The 14,933-nt window shown below is 42.9% G+C and overlaps 1 protein-coding gene across 2 annotated transcripts in view; it reads right to left on the bottom strand.

Moving 5' to 3' along the window:
- Positions 1-14,933, bottom strand: part of COL19A1 (collagen type XIX alpha 1 chain) — a 2,198,704-nt gene that overhangs the window by 137,906 nt on the left and 2,045,865 nt on the right. For both annotated transcript variants that reach the window (XM_085610910.1, XM_085610909.1), the window contains exons 47-49: positions 8,749-8,784; positions 8,552-8,596; positions 1,184-1,363 (exon numbers count right to left, since the gene is read on the bottom strand). In XM_085610910.1, coding sequence (XP_085467036.1) covers positions 1,184-1,363; positions 8,552-8,596; positions 8,749-8,784 — 261 coding nt within the window. The remainder of the gene's footprint in view (positions 1-1,183; positions 1,364-8,551; positions 8,597-8,748; positions 8,785-14,933) is intronic.

Below are 14,933 nucleotides of genomic sequence, written 5' to 3'. Positions count from 1 at the left end.
AATGAAGACTCACTCACACCTATAACTTGGTTAAAGTGTGATACATTATGTATGGAGGTTGGCTCATCAATAAAGCTCCGGTACTGACTATCAAGTTCATTCGAGAGGGAATTTGAAAATAGCAACACCTATAAGGACACCAATGTATCAGAAGTGGCCCCTTAGTAACTGATTTAGCCAGGCTTCTCAGAAAATCCCATAGAGTACGGCACCCTGGAGGGGGCTAGTGACTATTTTTGGCATGAATCAGCTGCACGAGATAAGGAAAGTTATGATTATGGGCCCATATGTAAAAAGCCATTTGTGGTGGCAAATCCTGCAATTTGTAAAATCACACGGTTTGCAACTGCAAAATGGCCTTTTGGTTTGTATGAAACCCATACAGACTCACAATTAGGAAGGGGAGTGAAAGGGCATCCCCGCCTAATCGCGGTACAGAATGGCGTTTATCAGTGGTTTGCAAATTCAATTCTAGTTGCAAATCATTAATGAATTACCAGCACCTCCAATGAGGTGCTAACTGATTCGAAAAGGGGAAACTTTCTATTTTGTGATTGATGTTGCGTGAAATTGTGGGGAGTAGGCAGTATCCCAGGGGATCACATGCACCTCCCACTGACGTTTTTCATAAGCCTCAGCAGTTCCTTTAAGGAATACAGGCTGCTTTAAGAAAGATTCCCATTTGGGAATTGAAACACTGGGATGGTGATTTGCTGTTCTTTGCAGAGAACCATTATTGTGTTTGTAGCCAATCACAGATGTTGGAAATAGCATCCCGTCTAACTAACATTCAGTAGGCAACCTGTGATGTGCCCCCCTGCAACTGAACATTTTGCAATGCGACCTATGAATATGAGTCAAACACTTTTGCAACCTGCCTCTTAATACATCTGACCCTTAATTCAGGCAACCACTAAACATGAATTATTTATTCCTCATTAAGGTCAAACTGTTGTATACATTTTTTAATATGCAGAAAGATGTTGTGAATTTGCAAAAGGGGTGTTTTAAAAGAAGCCATATAAAACACTATCATGGCCATTCAAAACAGAGGCACACGCATTAAAGATTTGCTCTCAATTCAAAGCACAATGTAAAACCAGGCATGCACCAAACAAGCCATTTAAGAGTAAAGAGTGAAGACCACAATTTGAAATCAGACCACACAGCGTGATTTACTTACCACAGGGCCAGGAGGCCCTGGTGGGCCTGGGCGGCCATCATATCCGGGTATTCCTTGATAGCCTTTTTCTCCTGAGGGTCCATGCGGCCCCACTGGTCCTACTTCTCCCTTCTCCCCCAGAGGACCAGGCTTTCCTCGTTCACCTTGCAGACCTCTGTCTCCTGGTATACCTGGATCACCCTGTTGAAATATTTAGGATAAGTGTAAACAAGGTTGGGGTGAGCTGTCTTCATCCAAAATAACTGCACATCACACTCATGACACGAGTCAACTAGTAAACACCTTCTCACCATTAAGGACTCTAAATTGCATGCAAGGACTTTTCAACACTTTCATGTTTATATTGAAATTCAAAACACGGCTCTCTAAAACACACAGTACACTCCTATCTAAATCCCTTACATCATAGGCTTTGTTCTTTGTGATGCTTTGCATTTCTCCCATTTTGTTTCTGAGATAATATTAGTCAAAGCCTATATGATCACACAATGTGAGGTAAACCAGCAACAGAAATTAATAGATTCTTTCTACAACAGTGAATATGATGACTGGGCACAGTCTTTGTGTGGGCTATTCTGCAGTCTGTGATTTTTGAAGAACAACTATACCGGGAGGTGTTGTAAACCTCTAAGACTGCAGAGAGAATCTGTTAGAGCAGGATAATATAACTTCACATCATTGGTGATGTCCACCATACAAGTATGATGGAAGTTTAGCTTTGTGGGCCAAATGCTCGCAACTGAAAAATATCATAAGTTACAATTATGACTTTTGCTAAAAGTAGACAGAGTTAAGAGATTTTTATTCCTCATCTAGGGAGTGTAAATAATCAACATGTAACATTTCCACGGATTTTGACATTGATTTGATTTTCTTTTTAAATGGAAACCAGTTTACACTTGGGTTTGAACCTTATGTAGCTATGGAAATGTTTTGTATACATTTGTAGCAGACTCACTGATGTGGTAAATCTGAAATTTTAATTTAAGAAATTGGCTGTTGCTTCCATTAAACGTGGGTGTTTGGAAATGGGATTGCTGGTTGGCTGAGGTATGCACCCAGGCCAGGCAGGAACCACCACCCTTAAAGATAACCTGTCCTCATCCTCTGGTAACTTGGCAAAGAGCAGTCAGACTTATCTAAGAGGAAATGTGTAAAAGTATTTGTGCAATCCACGCACACAGTAATAGAATGAATACACCACAAAAGTCTCCACACAGGTTTAGAAAAATAGATTATTATATTCTGAACAGAACAAGACCTCAACAACAAAAATCCAATAAGTACAAGTCAAGATATCAATTTTTTGAGAATAAAAAGACTGCTACCGCTTAGAAGCAATAAGCACCAATGGGGGTTATATGGTCAAGCGGGACCAGGGCAAAGTCACAGGTTCAGGCTGACCACCATGGAGTGTGGAGAAGTTACAGAGACCTACTTGGACCCACTGAATACAGTCCCTTGGATCCTGGGGCGCAATCTGCGCAGTGAGGCTTCGCGTCATCCGGCATCCATTCCGAGGGCTCTGTGGCGAGGCTTTGCAAGGCTCCTGTCATCCGACGTCTGTTCTGAGGAGCTGCCACTTATGCAGTGAGGCTTTGTGAGGCTTCGCATCAGTTCTGTTGATGCAAGTATCTGGGTACACTTCCAGTGAGCCAGGCACAGGAGCAGGGGTAGAAACTTTGATAGCCCCGACTCTTAAGCAACAGGAGGCAAGACAAAAAGCCCTTGGCGCACACTTGGAGAAAAGAAGGTAGAGTCCAGCTCTCCTTCAGCAAAGTCAGAGAGCAGTAGGCAGCAGGGCAACAGACAGAAAAGCAGGGCTTCCATATCAGCAGTCCAGTTGAGTCCTTTAGGCAGCACAGCAGTGCTTCTGGCAGAGCTTCAGTTACAAGTCCAGTAGTGTCTGAGTTTAGGGGGTCAGAGACCCAGTACTTATACCCAAAAGTGCCTTGGATGTGGAAGATGACTTCAAAGTAGCCCTCTGAAGTGCACAATGATCCCTTTCAACCCAGTCCTGCCTGCCAGTCTATCTGTAGTGGGTAATCAGTCCTTTGTGTGGGGATAGGACACAGCCTATTCAAGTGAACTGTTAGCCCCTCCCTTCCATCCTGCCATCAGAATGCAGATGTATGTAGATGGTTAGTCAGACACAACTATACCTCCTTTATTGTGGCTATCTAGAGGGGATGCACAAAGTGTAGCTGTCACCCACCCCAGACGTGTATTGGAGACAGGCTGTCAGGCACACAGACCAGTAAGTGCAGAGAAAAGTCGACGTTCCAAAAGTGGCATTTCTAAAACAGTATTGTTAAACCTAACTTCACCGGTAAGGAGGATTTATCATTACCATTCTAAACATATGAAACATGAAAAAGCTACTCCTCTCTGATCATGAATTACAGCTTAAAAGTGTATTAAGGAATTCCCAAGGCTAGCCAATGAGAGGACCAGGCCTCACAGTAGTGAAAAATAATAATCTGTTTGTCACTACCAAGACATGCAAAACAGAAAGGGACATGCCCTACCTTTAACTTACATAGCACTCTGCCCTTAGGGTTACTTACGGCCTACCTTAGGCGTGGACGTCATTTAGGGGCCGCCAGAGGTCACTGCTGCAACCCCTGGCATGCCCCTTTTGGCCCCTGGCATTGCCTTTAAGACCCCTAGCATCAGCAGCAGCAAAGTCAGTGCCAGGAACAGAAGCAGCTCATCCTTATGGATGTTGGTGAGGGCTTCACCCTACTCATTTTTTTTCTCAATTTTTTAATATACTAATAGTGAATAATATTACATTATTCACTATTTGTTTAATTTAAAAAAACAGAGTACAAATATCTGGAATGACTTTCCCTGGCAGCTAAGGTAAGTAAAAAAAATGCTTTAAAATGTTTCTATGTTGTGTGCGTGCTTGCAGTTTTTAGTGTGTTTACGTAAGAGAGTGTATGTGTTAATGCGTGGGAATGTGTGAGTGAAGGTCAAGGGGTATGAGAAATCACTTCTGCCATCCTGGCAATTTCGTGAATTGACGTTCATGACCTTAGGGGTGACATATTTAATAAAAGGGGAGCTTGAAGCTTGACAAGTAGTTTTAAATGCCGAGTCGAAGCGGCAGTAGACTGCACACACAGGCACTGCAGTGGCAGGCCTGAGACAGGTTTGAAAGGCTATGTTTGTGGGTGGCACAACCAGTGCTTCAGCCCACTTGTAGCATTTGAAGTACAGGACATGGGTGTATGGTATACCACTTTAAAGGGTACATACAAGTGCAACAAATATGCCAATCAGGTATACACCAATGTCATCATGTTTAGAGGAGAAGCACAGGCAGTTTAACACTGGTTAGCAATGGTAAAGTGCTCAAAGTCCTACGGCCAACAAAAAGAATCAGTAAAAACAAGAGGAAAAAGGCAAAAAGTCTGGGGGAAACCCACCCTAAGGATGCCAGGTCTAACAACAGGTCTATAGCCTAGTGTACCCATGTGTGCTGCATAAGCAAATGCTACAAAGTAGCGGGGAAACAGCTCCTTCAAGCTTACATTTTCGCTTTAACCATTGTGCAGCAGTGGCGCATTGTGCCTACATCACATGAAACATATAGTGGGCCAAAGATGAAAATCTAGCCACCTAAAAATTATTTTTCAATATTAAGGCAACAAATGTAGTCTGTGACTGTCCTGCACACCTCAACAGCAACAGAAGTTAAAGTACCTGACTTCGAGGGCAAAATAAATAGGGACCCACACCAAAAAGAGATGATGATAAAATACATTAATAATAATGATACTATTCTTGGTATTATTACCAGCAGTACCAGCAGTTGGTACTATTACCAGCAGTAGTAGTAGCATTAATAATAATAATGATAATAAATATTAAAGCAGCGACATCAAAATACATAATAATATATTGTCAAAAAACACATTGATTCCGAGGTGATGTTCAGTAACATAACATTGATATATTTTACTGCATTTACTTTAGCATTGATTTCTCTCTTAGTCGCTTCTGCATTTTCATTTCTCATAAATATCTTTGTTCTGTTCTTTTCCTGTCAGATTATCGCAGATACCGTTTTTTTAATTCCAGAAGAAAATGAACACATCAAGCATTCTTTCAGGAGAAGACCTGGATGTAGATATTTAAATGTAATTTAAAAAAACGGAGGAAGGAATCCAACAGCACTGTAAAAATGTGAAGCAAACATCAGACTCGCCAATGACAACCGTGTATTTTTCTTGACTGAGTTTGCTCACTTTGCCACTGGATTCAAGATAGCCTGGCTAATGAGGGTTATGAACCCGAAACCGGTCCCAGGATGCTTGTTTCCGGTCCAGGGAAGACATGGCTTGGCAGTTCGGGCTGGACTGTTCCCATGAGGCACAGGGTCAGACTGATTTGCATATGACCATGTCTGAACTGGGGTGGTGGAGTGAGCTAAAGAACGGTGATGGATTAAACCCAGATCAGTTGACTGGGGGTGAGTGTTTGATTTGCTCAAACGCTCCGTCCATCATCCCCTTTGGTATCGCTGAGTTTGCTCAATGCCTGGAATTCAGGGTCTCTAGTTTTTCACTTGAATATTGAGTTTTAAATATCAAACTACGAAAATATTGTGAGCAGAATATCAACTACCAAAATATCATGAGGTTAAGAAGGTATGCGATTAAAGGTTCCCTATATTTAACTTCACATGTATGTACCTTGACAATTAAATATATCTTCATGTTGCCTAGATTTGGAGTTACGAATTGGAAATCTACACTTACTTATGTTGACTTACCTTCATAATATTTTGGTTGTCGATATTCCGAACACAATATTTGTATAGTTCCATATTTTTATACTCAAAATGTTGACATACAACTGGGTACAATTACAAATCCAAGCGTTTACGCTCTTCAAATCCAAGTTAGCTCACGTAGATACTTGTGGGATGGGCAATATTTTTTTCACATTAAATTTTTTATCAAAATCGCATCACCAAGGGCATGAACAGCGATATTTGCATGTCCTTACCATTCTGTCAAGTATCCAGTGGCACACACCCAACAAGGGCTAATTTTACAAGTCAGTTCGAGAATCTTCAGACAGTGCTCACTGTCTCCTTGCAGCACTCATGATGCAGTTTTCTTCTTCTTTACCAGTTGCCTATCATTGCCAGTTTGACGTCCACTCAACTCTCTTCAGTCTTTAAGCCTGCATCTTCCTCCGGGCATCTCGCGCCTCCCAAGTATCATGGTGCAGCGTCTGCTGTCATTCCAGAGCCACATGCCCATTCAGGTAGAAAGAAGCAAGTAACTTCACCTTATTTATACCAGCCAGTCCCATTCCACCCCAAGTTGAAACCACAGCATTCCTATAGCCGCTCACAGAGAGCATACTCTTCTGTAAAGTGAATAGCCTCATTTATTTCCTTGGGGGTAAGGTTTCTTATCTTTGGTTACCAACTTTCAATGAATGAAATCAAGGTATTTGCAAAGTTATAATAACCTAATCTGACATGTAGCCAATGTGTCTTCTCCTTGAAACAAAAGCTAAGCATTGGCATCTAAAGCCTCATCTATTTAAAACATCTCTATGGGTCTTAGACACGTTTTGAATCACACATGTGGAAATTCTCTTTCAACACACTATGCAATGCCACTTTGACGTCAACATCGCCGGTATACAGCTAATTAGTGACACATATGGTTAACGATATATGCTATCCCATGAGTAAGAAGATTAAAAAACGAGGCTTGTGTGCATATTTACTTCACAATTTGTGTCAATTTGAATAAATGTTATTTATAGACTTGCAATCGCGTTAGGGAAAACCATTCTTCACACATTAGCCTCTGGGCACTGTATACGTATATTGGCATGTGCCCAAATAGACTTTTAAGGTTAAAAAAACAAGAACAAAAAACGTTATAGATTATATAGCATGTAGGACGTCATTACAAGTAACTGGCGAAATGTCAGTATGTGAGGTAACTCTTGCTGATTATTGCACCTGATAAATTCCGATTCCATATGTTACCAGCTGCATTGACAAGGGCATCTGTGCATTGGGAACATGATCAGAGCTCGCAATGTTTCATCCTCCCTGGAGTAGATTCTGATATTGACTCCCGAGCATACGCCACCATGTATATGTAAGATTAATAGAAGCGGCTCTGGAAATCAACCATCCACACAGCTCTGCTTTCACGGGCGGTCGGATCGTGTTACCTTCCATGCCTTACATGTGGTTCTAATCATTACAATCTACAATGCTGTGCGACGGCTGTGGTGTGTGACGTTTGTTTGATTGCATCAGATGCCTGACGTTGACAGATGCTCTCGAGGGGCTTGTCTGTTTTTTAAGAGTACTCGGTTGTCTTGTGAAATACCCTAGATGGCCTACTTTATTAATTACTAAATCAGGAGCAGATTATTGGAAAATATAGAAAATAGGATACCAATCAGATTGAGTATTTATTTAATTTGGAATTTTGTGTCGATCATGTGCCACTTCACAGCAAATTCCAATATGTACATGTAGAGGAAAGCAGGGTAGCAGATTAGCAGGTGGAAGGTCAAAGGTTCAACTGGATTAGTGCACAGCTGCTTCCTGACCAGGCTAGGCGGAAGTGGGGTAGTAAGAAGAGGTGAAATGTGTTTTCAGTCCTAATCTCTACAGCCAGCTGCTGAAATGGGTGGCAATGCCTTGGAGGTAATATTGGCAAACGTGTCATTTGGTGACAGTCTCAATTACTGCCCTTATCGGAAGCAGGTCCCTGGAGAAAATTAGGTATTGAGTAATGGTTATCAATGTATAACCATCCTTTCAAGTTGATGAAACTCGACAAACTTTTGATATAATCAAAAATGTCAGCTCTTTCCGAAATGTTTGTTTTCAAGAGTTTCAGAAAGCAATATTAGGTTTCTGCCCAGGAAGTACTCATTTAGTTGAGAAAAAAGCAAACAAGGAGGGGGTTTGGAGAAGCTGGCACTTTCCAAGACAGATAACGGCTTTCCAAAGAGACAAGGCATCCATGAATACAACTCACCTTTAGGAGAAACATTGAGATGAGGAATGAGCAGCCAGCATCAACTATATGTTTTGATTCAGAAATATATAGGCGTCAGCATGAGTTAGCCTTTCATACTTGAAGACCATGTGTAAAGACAAAAGTCACCCGTTGTCATTCCCATCATTGGTTTTGAGCAGTTCGCAAAACTACACAACAATGTATTCTATAGCATGCCTGCACTGTCAAGGATGTTGTGCAGAATTTATCCTTCACCATTCCAAAATCAGGTTCTAAACACTTCCTGCATAGTAGCATATGCGTTACTAAAAGGTAAAAAAAAGAGAGTAAAACAAATGGCACTACGTACACGCTCTCCTTTGGGGCCTCTGTCTCCTGCTTTACCTGGAACACCCTGAAAGGAAAACAGAGGATAGCTGAACGCATTACATATCTGCTCAGATTGAAGGGTGCATTAATAAAACATCGTGAGGATGAGATAAAGAGACCTCTACATCGCTTACTGTCTTCTGTGGCAAATCACCCATGCAAAAATAAATGTCTTACCTGCGGACCCGGCAGTCCATCTTTTCCGTGTATTCCCTATCAGAGACAGAAAGAAAGGTTTAATGTCAGCATGGCTGCAGGGACTCAAGCAGCAATCATTGCAGTACAGTACTGAAAGGGCGACGGAGGAGGACAGCCCTGAAGAAAAGGGTACAGTGCACCAAGACGGACCATGAGGCGACTGCTTGGTGTAGATCCCACAATGTGAAAAGATGAATCAAACCACATTCCGTATTAATAAACACACTATGAGAGCAATAAACTATAATTAAACACAATATTTTACTGATCCCTGAGTGAACGGCAAATAATAGAAGACTAAAGGCCCATGGAATTAAAAATGTACCCACAACTTTTTCAAAAGTTTGCAAGCTTTTCTTTTTGTAAAAAATGACAAATTATGCCAAGTATGCCAAACGCCTCACGTGGACTGCTTTTTGACACGTTTTTGTGGAAGTATATATCCATAAATATGTCACAGCTAAGAACGTATTATGAAGGGTTTTTTTCTGCAAATCACATACACTTACAGGATTTTTTTACAATATTTTTTAAACCTTCGTTGGATTTCGACAGATTGCAAAGTTTAGAAAACAATTCTCTAAGTTTGTGATTGAAAAGCATCTGAGATTCGCACAGCCTTGGAGACTTGCTTGGGTCTTGATGTTAAAAGATTTATCTCAGAAACACCACTCAAACATGGACGAACTGATTTTGCATACATCATTTTGCTTTACACTAACACCAAACTGAACTTGGATAGAAAGACTTTAAGATTCAAACTAAAGTAGGCCATTTTGAAGGAACTCTGTAATTCTCCTTTATTTGTAAAAAGTTACTAAAGTTTCTTTATGGGCCCTTTATTTGTGAAAAGTTACTAAAGTTTCTTTATGGGCAGATGCAGTGGGTAACCAAGCTGGTCTGGTATATCAGGTATACTGTTCTGGGAACACATCAACTGCATACAGCACAGTGGTACTACTAGTTTATTTTATAGCCTAAGAGACCGACGTAGTGGGCTCTACCGGCCATTAAAGGCTCGCTACTGCTTTAACAAGGGAGCAGGCCTCTAATGGCTGGTAGAGCCCGCGGGCCTCTAGAGGGCAGAATGTTCTAATTTATAAAAACAATACCCTCTCGGAGTGAAGGGGTTTAAATCCCCTCAGGCTCCGAGAGGCCTTTGTTCACAGCAACAGTTGTGAAATGAAAAAAGTATTGGAATGTTACTCTTCGGACTTCTACCAGCCATTAGAAGCGCCGGAGCACTCCATCGTTTTCATTGGAGCACTCAACATTCCAATGTTCTTATATAGCCTTACAGCCCGCCGTAGCGGGCTATACTGACCATTAAAAGGCCCACTCCAGTGTTAAGGGCCCAAGCTGAAGCAGAGGGCCTTTAACAAGGGAGTGGGACTTTAATGACAGGTGTAGCCCAGCTATGGAGGGTTATAAGGCTATTGGAACATTTTGCCACTAGAGGGCAGAACGTTCTAACAAATAAAACAAAAGACCTCTCTGAGCTCGAGGGGTTTAAATTCCCTCGGACTCCGAGAGGCTTTTGTTCACAGCAACAGCTTTGAACAAACACAACGTGGAATGTTGCTCTGCTGGCTTTTACCGGCCCGTAGAAGCATGGAGCACTCCATTTTTTTCAATGGAGAGCTCCACATTCCAATGTTTATATCCCTGGAGGCAGAAATATCTGTTGCTGCTGTTCTAATGTTGATGAAAGGCTAGAGGTGAGGTTGGATCAATATTTTGTCCTCCTTTATTTTTTTGTCAAGACATTTTTCCAAATATTTGACTTTGGCTTGCGAATCACATAGTTCTTAGGATTGAGTGACTTTGGAGGAAGATGCAGTCTTAGTTCTGCATTTCAGTAACGATCTCGTGAAGCTCCTTTAATGTCCAGGTGGATGCTGAAATGTAGCTGGAACAGTGGAGTCGATTTGCCTTTAATGAGCGCTGAATGATGTACTACGTTGCCATTATGGTTGCAAATATTTTGTAAGAGTTTTTCAAAATGTATTTGTTTTTATAGGATTTATTCAGCTGGCTTCCTGGTGGCAAAGATTATTAGAGGCAGTCTTGAATGGGAAGAGGCTATCAAGCATAGAGATGATCGAGATTCGTCCAAGGTCTTGCAGTTATTTTTGGTTTCACTGAAAAAATATTTCTCACCGGCAACAAGATGGAAAGGTTGAGTTCAATTACATGATGACAGGTCCAGATGATAGCTTGTTTGTTCTGTTGGTGATGGGAATGCTGCATCCAGTGTATGCTCAGCTTTGTAAGTAGGAAGGGGTTCCGTTGAACTTGATTCAGCAAATCTGGGCAAAAGATGAGATGTTTTGCATAAAACTGTTTACGGTTTGTCAAACCAAGTATTGAAGTCTTCTGGTATTCAAAGGTGGGGATGGTTTCATGTGACCTCGAAGCCAGAGTGCAGGAAGGGATCAATAAATGTAGGATTGGATGGGGGAGGTCTATAAATAAGAAGGAAAAAGAATGTGAAAGTTGGTGATGAGAAGCATTAGAGATTTGCATTCTGTCTGAATAAGGGAGGTAGAGAGGGCTGTAGGCAATGTTTTTTTCCTCCGGTTTTTCTAGTTAGATAGTGTCTAATATTAGTAACCCGCTAGAAAGGCTTCACTGGTGCAACATCATCACTTCCGTTGCAGTCAGTTCACTGGCGGTTTTGAATGCTTTCGTTTGAAATGTCTTAACATATCTGGAGAAGCAGGACCTCAACTTTTAGGAACAGTTCAGTTGTGGTTTACCCAGAGTTTCACTTGTATTTCAAAATGAGTGTAAACTCCGGTGAGCAAGTTCCAGAAACACTTTTGATGTTGGAAAATGAAAACTCGGGTCAAGGCAAAAAGAACCTCATCTTCCAGTAATGGAGGATGTACAAAAATGCAGCAGTTTGGAAATGCATGCCTGCATATAGAATCAATTGTGCACTGTGGACGTGAGCTGCAGTGAGTTCAATGTCCTGACAAAACTAGAACGCATGCTCATACAAGAAGAATGGGCCTCGCTAAGCCCACACCAAGGGTAGGCAAGAGATGGGATCTCGGCAATTACTTGATAACTCTAAATAATTGTAGACTAAAATCACAACAGTGAGCACCGACGGGGCATGGATTACATAGGCAGAATTCATTTTTTCCGGTGCACCGTTGCCATTTTGGTTCGCTCTAAAGCTGTATTGAGAAAGCACATACCTTACCAGTGCTAATTGGTGCCAGTATACTTTACGCACCCACTGCTTATGAAAAAAATATTTGCTGATATATAATTGCACATTTTTAATGTATTGTACTCCAGCATTCAAGTAATGATTTGGATGCCAAAACCAGGCTCTTAGGTGGTGATTTACTAACATTTTGAACTGGGTTTGCTTAATAAAAGTGACGCAAACCATCACTAATTTTTTGTATTTCCTTTTCAGCGCAAAACTTGACTTGTGCCGGGAATTGTCTAAAAGTAACGCAAAGTAGTGCAAAGAGCTGCTTTGTGTCAGTTGGCATCAAGGGGGTGTTACATGGACGTCTCGGTGCAATCACCCATCCTTTTTGAGACAAAACAAAATGTGAGACAGAGTTTTGCATAAAAAATAATGCTTTATGAAATGAGGCGTTAAAAGTAGAAATGCGTTAATTTCCCCTCTCTTGTCCAATGTTGCATCTGTGTTGCACTCTACAGCACACACACACAAAGTACGAAAAGTTTTAGAAGTTGTCTAGGAACCCTTCCAGTACAAAACCCATGCTAGACTCTCGCACATACCCTTGCACGTTGGCGCACAGGTGTGCGCGTGGTGCACGGCAGGAAAAGTTGGGCCGGCGCTAGCGAGAAGGGAGGAGGGTGCCATATCTCTGTGGATGTGGCGCTCTCCTGCTCCCATCCCTGTCATGCAACGCAGTGAAGCATTTTTGGCTGCTGCACTGCATTGGGTGCCAGTTTAGTAAATCTGCCCTTAAGTACGAGTTACACAGTAAAATGTCACCTACTTGGCAACAACATCATTTTTGATTTGTATTTCATCTGCAATTATCGCGGCATTAATAAGCACTGGATATTAAGCACCTTTGCAAATACAGTGCAAACATGTGGTAAATCACCATCACTTTACCCTTTATCCCAGAAAAAAAAATAGCACCACACAGTGCACTTTTTCATGCCAGCCCTTTATCATTTATAGTGCCTGAAGCTCGAATATTTGCATGATGACCTGCAACAGCCGTGCAGTAGATGTGGCGAGACTTTCTTTTCATTTCAACACACCTGTTTTAATTGAAACAAAAATGTATCCAGCAGACTCGAAATGTATCCTGCTCAAAAGAAGGAAACTTGTGCTGAGGAAATGTCAGTGTGCCCTGACAGCTCAGCGTGTGTTTGTAGAAGGAGACGGGTAGGCTGCAGGCAAGGCGGGAACAAAGCACACAGCACGCAGGCCCTGATGCAAGAGTGAATCGATTGTACTCTGTCAGATGCAGAGTGTCCGGCTTCCTTCCTTCTCTGTCCTGCTTGACCTTCCGACGTGTTGAACAAGCTGGGAAGTAAAAGTCTGGACGGATATTCAGCCGCCTCACCGATGACGACCAGTCATGTCGTAGGGAATCAATAAAAACATGTCCTCCGGCAGCACGCTTATGCAGCATGACATTGGGTGACATCACGTCTGTTGTCGAATGTTAATTCATTAGCTTGTATTTTTATAGGGCGGTGAGGTGCAAGGTCTTAGAGAACTTTTTCAAAGCAAATCCAGAAGTTTCTCTGACTTTATCCATGCATGCACGTGCTTTGCAGGCTAGATTCAGAGCTTGGGAGGCAGCCATAAATAATAAAAGCTATTCCAAATACAGCTGCAAAGGAAGGAAATACTGCATAGAGGGGGAGACAATGGGCATCATCCATGAACCTTTTGTCCAATTTAAAAAATACAGGGGCTGAATTTATGGTCGCAGATTTCCATTCCTACATTTAACGAAATGTGCATATTTTTGCAAACATCAGGACACGTTGTTTCCCCCATGACGAGCGAGCTGATAGATTATGGCCTGCTATCGGGAGTGACCATAAACTGGGAGAAGTCGGTCATTTTGCCTCTGACGACTGGGACGGCCCGCTTTACTCCGGACTGCCCGCTGAGGTGGGCTGATGGACCGGTGCGATACCTGGGGATATGGATCAGCACAGACATGCAGCAACTATGGGCAGAAAATTATGGTCGGGTGATGAGTTGGATAGAGGAAAAGGTTAGCCGCTGGAAGCACTTGCCCCTCTCGCTGGCAGGAAGAATAGCTGTGGCCAAAATGGTCGTTCTACCCAAGCTCCTCTACCTATTTGTCAACATCCTGCTGCCCCTGACTGCATGTTTTTTGTGTCAAGTGCGCTCGAAGATGATAGAACTGGCATGGGGAGGAAAGCAGCCGAGGGTGGCGTGGGAGACCCTTACTCTCCCACAACGACAGGGTGGCTTGGCAGCACCGGATTTCACGCTGTATGCCTATTGTACGCAGGCACAGTTCTTACACTACTGGGCACACCCCATGCCGTTTCAGCCACATGTGGCGATAGAGATGGATAGAGCGGCCCCGCTGCCGCTCACCACGGCCCTGTACACGCCCCACAAGCGGAGATGTACAGAGATCGACCCGATACATGCGCTTAAGTGGGCCTGGGATGGGCTGCGGCGTCGAACCCAGTTGGACCTTCTTTACACCAGGTCGATACCCCTGCGTGGGAATCCCATGTGGCCCCCGCTGCAACACATGCAAACCGGGGAGCGAGCGACGGCGCGCGGCCTTCACACGGGGGGGGGGACCTATTCCCGGGAGACACCTTCCTCACGCCGGAACAGATGTGTGGTGCGGAGGCTCCGACGATGCTTGATACACTGCTTTACTATCAGCTTCGCCACACATGTCAAAAGCTGTTTCCTACTTTTCCGGCACCGCCGCCGGATTTGCTGGCCCTGGAGAATGTGTTAACTGTGGAATCGGGGCGCAAACTTATATCCCGATTGTACATACGCATGCAGAGCAGCCATCCCGTGGTGGTCCCAGCGGCGCGCGACATGTGGGTTGTGGAATTGGGCGTCGACATCACTGATAAACATTGGGATGTTTGTTGTAGACTTCTTGAGATCTTGTCCCCCAACTATAGACTCCGCCTGA

This window comes from Triturus cristatus, chromosome 6 (genome assembly GCF_964204655.1).
Source record: "Triturus cristatus chromosome 6, aTriCri1.1, whole genome shotgun sequence".
Lineage (NCBI taxonomy): Eukaryota > Metazoa > Chordata > Amphibia > Caudata > Salamandridae > Triturus > Triturus cristatus.
This window is presented reverse-complemented; position numbering and strand designations above follow the sequence as displayed.